Below are 12,125 nucleotides of genomic sequence, written 5' to 3'. Positions count from 1 at the left end.
TTGGGTTTATTAGATACAAAATCCCGTGTTACCAAAGCTAGAGTCTGGAAAGTTATTGCTGGCAGCTGATCCAAACCTGCAGCCATGTGTGGGAAGAGCTGCAGAGCTAGCAGAAACACTTTCTATTTTGGGTTTTCCTGCTCTTGCCTTTATGACTAGAGGCCTGGTGTTGTGCTATCCTGGCTCTGTGGGGTAGGCCTTCCGACATGGAGGCATAATCACCAGCATAGAAGCTATTCCTGGTCAACACTTGCAGAGGCTGCGGCCTACCTGTTTCTCTCTATTTTTTTTTCTTTACATTAATGTAGTCAGTTTGATTTATTTGACAGAGAGAGGGATGAGCTGCAGAGGGAGAGGGAGAAGGAGATTCGCTGCTGAGCAGGAAACCCAATCCAGGGCTCTGATCCCAGGACCCTGGGATCATGACCTGAGGCAACTCAGGTACCCTCACAAGTGAGTCTTGAGTGACTGAGCATGGTCTCTTGGCACTGAGCACTCTCAGCCCAGGGAAAATTAGGTTCTTTTCTTCTAGAAACTTGGAGACTAAGCAGCTGTTGGCAGTGAACAGGAGAGGGCAGCCTTTGATGAGGCTAGGGTATATGAAAGAAAGATTCCAGAGAGCACAGGGCCTCAGGAGAGCCAGAGGCCAGTCCAAGTGGGGGAATGGCCCCTCCTGTGGCCCAAGTGCCACAGCCAAGATGGGGACTATTGCAGTTCAGGCACGCTGTGTTCCAGCCCCCGAGCCCTAGTCTTTCCACTTTTGCTCAAGCTGGTACTTATGAAAGCACAGGAGGCCTTTCAGGAGAGTTGTTCTAAAATGCCGTGGGGCCTTATGACAAAGCACAGTACTGTCTGAACCCATAACAAGATAAAACCTCTTCTATTCTTGCCAAATGTTTTGCCAGTTCTGTCTCTATTTGTGTACATCTATCCAAAAATTATTTTAAATCTTTGAATTAAAAAAATAAGTTTCGGGATGCCTGGGTGGCTCAGTGGTTGAGCATCTGCCTTTGGCTCAGGTGGTGATCCCAGGTCCCCCACAGGGAGCCTGCTTCTCCCTCTGCCCATGTCTCTGTCTTTCTCTGTGTCTCTCATGAACAAATAAATAAAATATATTTTTTAAAAAAGTCACTTGATGTACAATTTATATTTATTTTATATACGATAAAATTTTCCTTTTTAAGATATAGACAATTAAGTTTGGACAATTAAAATTTTTTTTTAATCTTGGCAATTTTTAAAAATATTTTATGTATGTATGTATTTAGAGAGCACACACATGCACACAGGTACACAAACATGCACACGCTCAGATGGAGGGGCAAAGGGAGAGGGAGAGAGAGAAGCTCAAGCGAATTCCATGTTGAGCACAAGCCCATAGTGGGGCTAGATCCCATGATCCCGAGATCATGGCCTGAGCCAAAATCAAGAGTTGGACACCCAACTGAGCCACCTGGTACCCCAGTTTTGGCAAATTTATAGTTATGCAACCACCATTTCTAGCATGCCAAAAAGTTCCTTATACTCTTTCTGATCCCCATCCTCCACCCACTCAAGCCCCTGGCAACTCCTGACTTTTTTCTGCCAATATACTTTGCTTTTTCTAAAATGTTATGTGAGTAGAATCATATATAGTCTTTTTAAAAGTTATTTATACCTATTTTTTTAAACATTATTTATTTATTTATTCATGAGAGACACACACAGAGAGAGCAGAGACCAGGCAGAGGGTGAAGCAGGCTCCATGCAGGGAGCCCGATGTGGGACTTGAACCTGGGACCCAAGGATCACGTGCCCTGGGCTGAAGGCAGGCACTAAACTGCTGAGCCATCCAGGGATTCCCCCATGGTTTAGATTTTAACCAAGGTTTACCTTAACCAAGGTTTTCATGTGTATGTAGATGAAGTATATCAATGAGATTTTTAAAAAATTACACAATTTCAAAGAGTAAAAATCATTACTTATCTTCTTACCACTGATTCCTTCTCCAGAAGCAAATACCATCTCATTTTTGTGTGTCCTTTCAGAAATGCAGAGAAATAAAATGTAATAAATAGATGCAAATCACACACACACACACACACACACACACGCATCTTCTAGTTACACTGTCCTTCTCTTTCCTTTTTTGCTTTAATACATTTTGGAGACTAATTCCTATCAGCACATATAGACATAGACATTCCTGAATTAATGGCTGCATGGTATGGATATGCTACAATAAGTAGCCACTCCTCTGTTGATGAATTAGTTTCATTTGCAGTCTTTTCCTAATGCAAACAGTGAATTGAAAGTTACAATGCTCTTAGTAAATAAGGAAAACAATATACTGATTGCATGTAAATTTTGTATAGTTTAATTATAGGCTAGAACCCATTTTGTTCTTTGCTTTTTTTTTTTTTTTTTTTCACTTAACATCTCATTTCTCCTGTTGTTCCACGCCTCTGCCTCCCCTTCTCCCAATAACTTTTTCTTCTGGTGAATTACTATTAGTTTTTCACAACCCTTTCATCACAAAGCATGCTTGGACTTGCTCCCTGATTTCACTTGGCTCCTCTCCCTTCACTCTCTCAGTATCTGCGTGGGGTTTAGAAAGGTGGGCTGTGATGCTGTGATCTGACTGTGTGCACTCCGTGAACTTCTAGTGGGCACCACCTCAGTCTTGTTGATCTGTGTTTCCAACTCAAAGATGCCAGGGTCTGGCATAGAGTTTGCCCTAAAACATGTTGAATCAGGGGCACCTGAGTGGCTCAGTGGTTGAGCATCTGTTTTTGGCTCAGGTCATGATCCTGGGGTCCCCACAGGAAGCCTGCTTCTCCCTCTGCCTATGTCTTTGCCTCTCTCTGTGTCTCTCATGAATAAATAAATAAATAAATAAAATCTAAAACAAAAAAAAAGTCGAATTGGCGAAGTATTAGATTTCCCTTATAAAGCTATTCTAGGACAATTTATGTTTCCAGTTTTGAGATTTGTTTTGATAAATAATGCTGTAGTGAATCTCATTCTACCTCTGGCCCTTTTCTCCTTTTGTATTGATTATGCACCAGGCCGTTCTTGGAAGTTTACTGGACCAAAGAGTGTCTTAGTTTTTTTCTCATCTTACCTTACAAAATTGGGCACAATGGTGGTTTTTTTGAAGTCTGAGACTCCTAAGAATTGGAATGGTAATCAGAGTACCTTAATCTTTCATTCCTGTTTTGTCTTAAGATAGGTCTTCTGGGCAGCCCGGGTGGCTCAGCGGTTTAGCGCCGTCTTCAGCCCAGGGCGTGATCCTGGAGTCCCGGGATCCAGTCCCACGTAAGGCTCCCTGCATGGAGCCTGCTTCTCCCTCTGCCTGTGTCTCTGCCTCTCTCTGTGTGTGTCTCTCATGAATAAATAAATAAAATCTTAAAAAAAAAAAAAAAAAAAGACAGGTCTTCTGATCCCGAGTAAATTCCTTCTCTGCTCCGTGCCTCGATTTCCCCAAAAGCACAGACACGTGGTACAGCACCTTCTTCCTGGGCCAAGGCAAAGCTCCACCCCTTACCGCTCTGAGCCAGCCTGCTGGCTGATTGACAGGCAAGCCGACCAACCAGCGCGCTGTGGGCGGGGCCGGGCGGCGGCGGCGGGGAAGGCTTCTGGACACATGCGCACTGTCCCCGCTCCAGGGATGGGTGCCTGTCGCGTCCTGGGCCAGGTCTGGGGTGGCTGGCGGCGGGGGCCAGGGGTCCGCGCAGCGTCCAGGGCCGCAGGCTCTGGCACCGAAGCCCGGTGATTACGTCTCCCTCCGCCCCTCCGTGTGGGTGGGATGGGGAGGGGCCGGGGTAAGGTGTGCATGGGATCTGGAGTTAGGAAGGCATGGGACCCGCCCCTACTGTGTGAGCCTCAGCTACTCCCTTGGTGTCTCTGAGCTTCGGTTCCCTCCTCTGCAAAATGGGGCCAGTTGTACCTGAATTTTCCGGAAGCTCATCCAGGCATTCTGAGGCATGTGTAGGAGGTGGCAGGATTTAAGGTGTGTGGAGATGAGTGGACACACCTCAGGAAACGAGTGATCTTCCTGTTGCTTGCCCTACCTTTTTCAGACATCAGCTGCGACATCGAGGATCCAGCAAACGGTCGGGGCCCCTGGGGGACCAGCCATTCCCAGGGCTGCTGCAGCTAGAGAACCTCAGTCGGGAGGGGCTGGTTGACGCGCTGAGGGCAGCCGTGGTGGACCAGAAAGGTGAGGGGTGGGAGGGGAGCCTGCCGCTCAGAGCCTTCTCGGGCCGACTGGGCTCCCGACCAAAGCTGTGGGGGTCATATCCGCTCTGGGTTCTGTCTCCCACTAGTGGTGTGACCTGGGACCAGCCACATAATCTGAGCCTCAGCATCCTGGGGATAGGGGTGTGAGGGTGCAAATAACTACAGAGCCTTGAACGTAGTAGGCACTTGGTCGTAGGAATTGCTATAATAAATTTATCCTCCGCCTGGGCGGCTCAGTGGCGAAGCGTCTGCCTTCAGCTCAGGGCGTGATCCCAGAGTCCCAGGATCCAGCCCCACATCAGGCTCCCCTTGAGGAGCCTGCTTCTTCTCCCTCTGCCTATGTCTCTGTGTTTCTCATGAATAAATCAATAAAATCTTTAAAAAATTATTTATGGACAAAACACAGGCTTTGGAGTCAAATCTAGGCTCTGGAATCAGCTTGCTGTGTGACTTTAGGAAAATTTCTGTGAGTCTCCAGTGATTGATTGATTGTTTTATTTATTTATTTATGATAGTCACACACAGAGAGAGAGAGGCAGAGACACAGGCAGAGGGAGAAGCAGGCTCCATGCACCGGAAGCCCGACGTGGGATTCGATCCCGGATCTCCAGGATCGCACCCTGGGCCAAAGGCAGGCGCCAAACCACTGCACCACCCAGGGATCCCTCTCCAGTGATTTATTAATTTTCTCAACTATTTATTGAGCATAGGCTCTGTTCCAGGCATAACTAGACAGTGCCGAGCAAGATAAATATGGTTCCTGCTTTCAGGAAGCCAGTATTTTAGTGGGAGAAATGGATTAACTAGGAAATAAATGAACAAGGTACTTATACTGATCGGTACTATAAATAAAACAGGACTTTGTGACCGTGTGGCAGACATTAGATTGGGGATTCAGGCCTCTCTGTAGCAGAGACATTTGAGCCAAGATGATATGAAAGAGCCAGACGGGTGAAAATCTGGGACTGAGGAAACAGCAAGTATAAAAAAAGCCTAAGGTGGCAACAAGCTTAGTACATGCCAAGGACAGAAAGAAGTTCAGTTGAGGATGTGGTTGATAATTCATGTCTGAGAGCTGTAATGGGCCACAAGATAAGCCAAATTAAACAGTATTTTATAAACTCTAACTGCTGCTTCTGTGTCACTGATGCTCATGTAATGTATGTTCCAGGACCTCTTGTGACGCTGAATAAGCCACCCGGTCTACCAGTGACAGGTATGGGCTGGAGGAGGGGATGCAGTGGAACAAGGTTTGAGGGCTCTGAAGGTCGAGATAAGGAAAAGAAGGGGGTGGTGGCAGGAAGCCAGAGGCCTCTGAGAAAAACCTATACTTCTTTTTCTTTCCCCCAGGAAAACCAGGGGAGCTGACCTTGTTCTCTGTGCTGCCAGAGCTGAGCCAGTCCCTGGGGCTTAGGGATCGGGAGCTCCAGGTTGTCCAAGCATCTGGGAAGTAAGTGGTGGAGAGTGATAGGAAGGTAGTGGGACAGGCCTCCGTCTTGGGTGAGGGAACAGTTGCTTGGGAGTAAGCTGAGACATTTTTCCATAGGCTGGTTTGGGATCACAGAGGAAGGATGCAAGGAAAAGGAGGGAACGGACAGATCTGGGTTCAAATCCGTGTGCACAAACTGTGATCTTAGGCAAAGCATGAAGCCTCACTGAGTCCCAGTTCCCTCAATCATAAAAATAGAGCAAATCATACCTATGCACAGCAAATCATACCTATGGAGAAGTGCAGTCACTTCTCCAAACCCATGATCATGGCAGGCATTGCTAGTTGATCCATGATATTCTTTCCTCCAACTGCCATCAATTAGAGCTGGTACTTGAGATGAAATATTTCTGAAATTCCACAAACTCATAGACTCCTGGGGAATTTAATTATGAACCAATGTATACAAAATTCCTATTATAGCGCCCAGCACATTGTAGACATTCAGCAATTGGTGGTAATTGTTATGACATTTGGCTGTGAGCTCCTTGGGGACCGAGACAGGATGAAAAACACATTAAATTAAATTATGTAGTCTTATTACCAAACATGAAGAAGTCTTGTTTCTCAAGAGGAAGTCTGGGTTATAGTACCGGTGTGACCACCTTGGTCTTAAGGACATCGGTGTTCCTTCCAAGGGGTCTCCCTTTTTTTGTGGGTGAGCCCAAGGGACTTTAACTTTTGTGATTTATCCTCTTTCTCCAGAGAGACCTCTGGGCTTGTACTCCTCTCCAGCTGTCCTCAGACAGCAAGCCACCTCCAAAAGTTCTTCATCTACTCACGGAGAGCCCGGAGACCCACAGCCACCTACTGGTGAGAGGTGCTGGGAGGCTCCCATGGCAGTAGGGAGGTCCTGGCAAGTCACCTTGTGACCTCCTCCTGCTTTTCTCAGGGCTATCACCGATGGGATCCCAGCTACCTCTGAGGGGAATATCCAAGCAGCTCTGAAGCTGGAACACATTGATGGTGTTGATCTAGTGAGTCACAGTCTGGGAGGGAACAGGAGGGGACTTTCCAAATATATTATCCCTACAGAGGAGTCAAGGGTATAGACTTGGGGTGGCTGGCTTTTCTGTCCCCTAAAACAGGCAAATGACCACTGCTTATACCATGGCTCCATCTGTTGGAGGCAGAGAGGGTCTGGGTATAGCTGCCAGGTGTGTGAAGCATGTTTATTCTTGGGGGGCTGACACTGCAGGTAATTCCAGTGAAGTCTCCATCCCGAAAGGACTTCCAAGAAGGTGTCAAGAGTACCCTCAGCCACTTCCATGTGGTGGCCATGGGCTCTGGCTGTGCCCTGGTCCAGCTGCAGCCACTGACAGGTGGGTCCCTAGCCAGCCTTCACAGCTGTATTTGGCTGGGGGAGGAACGGGGCGTGGGAAGAAGGTGGTGGCATAAATGGCAGCGTGGGGAGCACTGAATGGAGTCTAAGGGTCAAGGTAGTCAGGCCCAGCTGGAGGAGGCAGCACTTCTGCTGTATCAGACTGATGGTCATTCCTTTGTAGCCCATCTATTTTTTTTTTTTTTCTCTTACTTGTTGGTCTCAGGATTTTCTCTTTGCCTTTGGTATTCTGTGGTTTCACTTGCTGAATCTAGGTGTGTGGGTTGAGTTTTATTTATTTTGTTTGGAATTCACTTTGCTTCCTGAATCTGAAAATTAATATATTCCAGCAATTCCAGAAAGTTCTCTTCACATGTTGTACCTCTTGCATTTCCTCTATTCTCTTCCTTTTCAATGCCTAAGAGATGGGTCTGACCTCATTCACTGGCTAGGTCTCTTTCACATTTTTGTATTTCTTCATCCCTGGTGCATTCTGGGTAATTTCTTTAGACCTATTTTCCAGGTGAATAATTTTCTGTTCGGTTGGATCTAATCTGCCAGGTCAGCCCATCCGTTCGCTGTATTTTTCACTTCTAGTATTTCTATTTGGTTGTTTTACAAGTAAAAATGGCCGGGATCCCTGGGTGGCGCAGCGGTTCGGCGCCTGCCTTTGGCCCAGGGCGCAATCCTGGAGACCCGGGATCGAATCCCACATCAGGCTCCCGGTGCATGGAGCCTGCTTCTCCCTCTGCCTGTGTCTCTGCCTCTCTCTCTCTCGCTGTGACTATCATAAATTAAAAAAAAAAAAAAAGTAAAAATGGCCTTTAAAATATATATAGCATTTTTTCTCATACTATTTGTTCTTTTTTGTCTTTAGTCAAGTAAAACATAGAGATACTGTATTTCTATATTTTCATTGTTGGAAATTCTGGAGGGCCTAATCCTATGGTGTTTCATGCTGACTCTCATGCTTGGTAGGTTGTTTCATTGCTCTTTGTTTTTTTTTTTTTTTTAATTTTTTTTTTATTTATTTATGATAGTCAGAGAGAGAGAGAGAGAGAGAGGCAGAGGCACAGGCAGAGGGAGAAGCAGGCTCCATGCACCGGGAGCCCGACGTGGGATTCGATCCCGGGTCTCCAGGATCACGCCCTGGGCCAAAGGCAGGCGCCAAACCGCTGCGCCACCCAGGGATCCCGTTTCATTGCTCTTTGATTCAGGATTGTGACTTCAGGTTCAGCTGGACCTTTATCTGTGGAAATCTTTTGTTGCCTCACTGTAGGTAGGGCCCTAAAGAAAAGTTCTGCCTTTGCTTCTGCCAAATGCCCCAGAGCTGTCACTACTTCAAGATCTAAATATTAATGTCTCAGCTGGAATTTCACAGGTCACTCTAGTATTGAGTCCCAAACCCATGTGAGAACAGGCTCATGTGTGAATTTTCAGAGGAACTTTTTCATTCCCCTTGTCCAAACCTAAAGTAATCATCTGCCTTCATCAGTGGCTGGCTTTTCCTCCTGGTCTACTCCTTCACTGAAGATATAGCCCCTCTAGGTCTTCTTTTGGGTACCAGAGCTTCATCCTTGGCCCCAAGGTAGCTATTTAAACCCAAGGCTCCTGGATACCAAGATTTACAGCATCCCTAGAATAGGTGAAAAGGCTCTTGTGTGCTGTTTTCTGTTTAGATTTAGTCTTGGAGGGATCCCTGGGTGGCGCAGCGGTTTGGCGCCTGTCTTTGGCCCAGGGCGCGATCCTGGAGACCCGGGATCGAATCCCACATCGGGCTCCCGGTGCATGGAGCCTGCTTCTCCCTCTGCCTGTGTCTCTGCCTCTCTCTCTCTCTGTGACTATCATAAAAAAAAAAAAAAAAAAAATTAGTCTTGGAGACCTTACTTCCTAAATATACCCAGCTGCATATTTAAAAGGATGATTATTACATTTTTCTGGTATTTCTAGGTGGTTTATAGCAAAAGAGTTTTTAGATTATCCAGTCCACCTTATTGCCAGACACAGAAGGAGAATAAGCTCCTAGGTTTGAATCCCAGCTTATGGTGGTTAGGCAAGTCACTTCTCTTTGAGCTTCAGTGTTCCTGTAAGATGGGAATGATGATAGGACCTGCCTTATCGGGCTGTCATGAGGATTTAAGAAATTTACATATGTGAAGCACTTTGTACCATGCCTAGCACATAGCCCCCCATTTCTCTATTTGTCAAGTTTTCCAAAAACCTATCCAAATTGGTGTAAGCCACAAACAGGGAATGTATTGGCTCACATAACTTAAAGTTTAGGCATAGTCTGATCTAGAGGCTCAGAGGATGTCCTCTGGAAGTTCTTTCTTCATTTCTTCTTGCCTCCTGCATGTTGGCATCTTTCTCCCACAGGCTTTCCTCTGGTGAAGGTAGAGATGGCCAGGGGCTCCAGTAGCTCCGGGCCTGTACCCCACCAGGAAGAAGCATTCCTTATTTCTAGTAGCTTCAACAATAAATTCAGGGCTGTATCTCTTCATGAGCAAATCCCACAGGCCAGGTGGACTGATGGTTATGACCATCCTGACTGGGTCTTGCATCCTGTTCTGGAGGCAGGGTTAGTTGCATGGATCTCTCTGAAATCACCGGATCTAGGAACAGGAGTGGTGGTGTTTCCCCAGTGAAAGGAGGAGGGATGATCTTGGCAGGGGTGGGGACAGAAACACCAGCTACCCACCATATATCCTATATCTCCTGTCCCCCAGTATTCCCCAGTCAGCTCCAGGTACATATGGTACTACAGCTCTGCCCTGTGCTTGGGGATCACACATACTCCGCCCGCGTGGGCACTGTCCTGGGCCAGCGCTTTCTACTGCCAGCTGAGAGCACCAAGCCCCAAAGACAGGTACCCAAACCTGCCTTCCTGCTGTTTTGGGGGGTAGGCTGTGGGATGAGGGTGGGCAACACCTTCAGACATTAGCTATGAAGTCTGGGACGGAATGGCAGCCCTCCTGGCTTCCAAGGCTGTCTTAGCCCTGTCTTACTGTGTGGCCTTGAGCAAGTAACATCCCCCAACTTGGGCCTCATTCTGCCCATCTGTTCAATTAGGGACTTGAACTGACTGATTTCTCAAGGCCCTTCTAAGTCTGCTGTTCTTTAGGTCTCTTTGGTATGAGGGGTAAACACAGTTTGTGGGTGTTAGCATAACCCCAAAGTATGAGTTTAACACAGTAATTTCCCTCCATATTAAATCTAATTCATGGGAGTGCGGTGGGAATGGGCTTTACTCCAGTCACTCAGGGACCCAGGCCATTGCTATCCAGCCAGCAGATAGAAATAGTACAGTGTAGGTCCAGGTGGGAAGTTTTCGTGAGCCAGGTCTAGAAGTGGCGTATTCTTGCACTCCTGTTCCATGGCTAAAACTATCACATGGCCTCACCCAACTGCGAGAGGGACTCAGAAATGTTTAGCTGTGTGCCAGGTGGAAACTGATTTGGTGAACCCTAGCTGGTCTTTGCCATAGTAGGACTATGTGTATGTGTTTGTGTAGAGGAGAAATGAAGAACTATGGACACGGAGGGAGGAAAGGAGGAGGTACCTCTTACTTCCATTTTGGTTAATACTGATTGGAACTCAACCTGGCTGAATGCTAACATGCCTCTTCCACCCCAGGTCCTAGATGAAGCCCTCCTCAGACGCCTCCGCCTGACCCCCTCCCAGGCTGCCCAGCTACCTTTGCATCTCCACCTGCATTGTCTCCATCTTCCAGGCATGAGGCCCAGGGAGGCCCCCATGAAGCTTCTAGCACCTCTACCCCCTTATTTCTCCAGGAACCTACAGTGCCTGGGGCTGCACCAGCAATAGTCCTCCTTCTGTTCCTTCTGTTTTCCCCCACTGGAAAGCAGTGGGGATGGGGCCTGAGGAGAATGAGGGCAGTGCCCAGCATGCAGTAAGGCCATGCTTGCAGATCCTGGGCTCTGCATTCGGACAAACTTAAGATCACAGCCTGGCTAGGCCACTTGACCATATGGTGTTAGGCAAATGACTTCACCTCTCTGGACATGAGTTAACAGAGGTACCTACCTCATAGTATGGTTTTGAGGATTTGCTGAGGAGGTAAATGTTTATCATGGAGGCTGCTTTCTGCTGAGTTCAGTATGTGGTCTTTTATTTGGCTGTTTCTCTCTCAATTCTAGCTGAGAGGAAATGTTTGATTTTTTGTTGTTGCTGAACTGTAGTAAAATACAACCTGTGTATTTTCCAGGTTGCCCATTTTGGGCAAATTTCTAAGTGAACAGTTCAGTGGCATCAAGTGCATGCACATTATTGTACAACTGTCACATCACAACATCTTGCAGAACTGAAACTCTGTCCCAGTAAACACTGACTTCCCACCCCCCTCCTCCCAGCCTCCAGTAGCCACCACTCTCCTTTGTCTCTATGGATCTGACTACTCTGGGGACTAGATCTTTCACTTTAAGTTATGAAATCTAACAAACATATGAAGAGTACATAAACAGCTCTGTGATTTAAAGAATAATTACAAGGTAACACCCATATAACTACCACTCAGGGAACGAAATAGAAACATGCCTCTCCTTCCTTGTTAGGGTAGCAGTTCTCAACCCTGGCTCTACATTAGAAGCCCCCTCAGGAAGCTTTAAGAAAGCCCCTTCCCTGTGATTCTGCACCCCATTAATCAGTGTAGGCTGGAAATTCCAGCATCAATCTTTTTTAAAGCTCCTGAAGGGGTTCTATTGTTCAGTCTAGGTTGGGAAGCCCTCCCCTGACATGGGAACTTTCCTGGCTTAGGTTTTTCCACATACATATGGACCCCTAAACAATATATTTTGTTTTGCCCTATTCTGAAGTTTCCATAAATGGAGTCATGCTATATATATTCTCTTGTGATTTGTTCTTGTTCCACACTGTGAAATGTGTCTGTGATGGGTTTGAATTCCAGCGCAAGACTAAAACAGTTTATCCCTTCTATTGTTTTTACCATTCAGCTGTTAGCACAACACTGGTGTGACCCAGTCTGCATTTCCTGGTTCAGTTATACAACAGTTGCTGGCAGAGTAGATGTATCTTCACTTGACTAGCATATTAGTTTCCTAGGACTGCTGTAACAAA

General features: G+C 46.7%; 1 protein-coding gene across 2 annotated transcripts; it reads left to right on the top strand.

Moving 5' to 3' along the window:
- The first annotated feature begins 3,508 nt into the window (after positions 1-3,508).
- Positions 3,509-11,888, top strand: RPUSD3 (RNA pseudouridine synthase D3). 2 transcript variants are annotated; one of them, XM_041760930.1, is made up of 9 exons: positions 3,591-3,750; positions 4,062-4,201; positions 5,393-5,437; positions 5,572-5,671; positions 6,416-6,523; positions 6,603-6,687; positions 6,909-7,032; positions 9,758-9,897; positions 10,665-11,888. In XM_041760930.1, the coding sequence occupies exons 1-9, from the start codon at positions 3,626-3,628 to the stop codon at positions 10,854-10,856; spliced, it is 1,059 nt and encodes a 352-aa protein (XP_041616864.1). In that variant the 5' UTR covers positions 3,591-3,625; the 3' UTR covers positions 10,857-11,888. The 2 variants fall into 2 exon arrangements, with proteins under 2 accessions (XP_041616865.1, XP_041616864.1); XM_041760931.1 differs by lacking the exon at positions 9,758-9,897 and having other exon boundaries at positions 3,509-3,750; positions 10,665-10,807.
- Positions 11,889-12,125: the final 237 nt, after the last annotated feature.

Source organism: Vulpes lagopus, chromosome 7, assembly GCF_018345385.1.
Source record: "Vulpes lagopus strain Blue_001 chromosome 7, ASM1834538v1, whole genome shotgun sequence".
Lineage (NCBI taxonomy): Eukaryota > Metazoa > Chordata > Mammalia > Carnivora > Canidae > Vulpes > Vulpes lagopus.
Note: the sequence above shows the minus strand (reverse complement) of the source record. Positions and strands in the feature narration are given on the sequence as shown.

Bases quoted from the DNA above. Each gene is read 5' to 3' on its own strand.
- RPUSD3 (XM_041760930.1), top strand. From the start codon at position 3,626: ATGCGCACTGTCCCCGCTCCAGGGATGGGTGCCTGTCGCGTCCTGGGC. The intron at 6,524-6,602 runs GTGAGAGGTGCT...TGCTTTTCTCAG, and splicing joins AGACCCACAGCCACCTACTG to GGCTATCACCGATGGGATCC. The intron at 6,688-6,908 runs GTGAGTCACAGT...CTGACACTGCAG, and splicing joins ACATTGATGGTGTTGATCTA to GTAATTCCAGTGAAGTCTCC.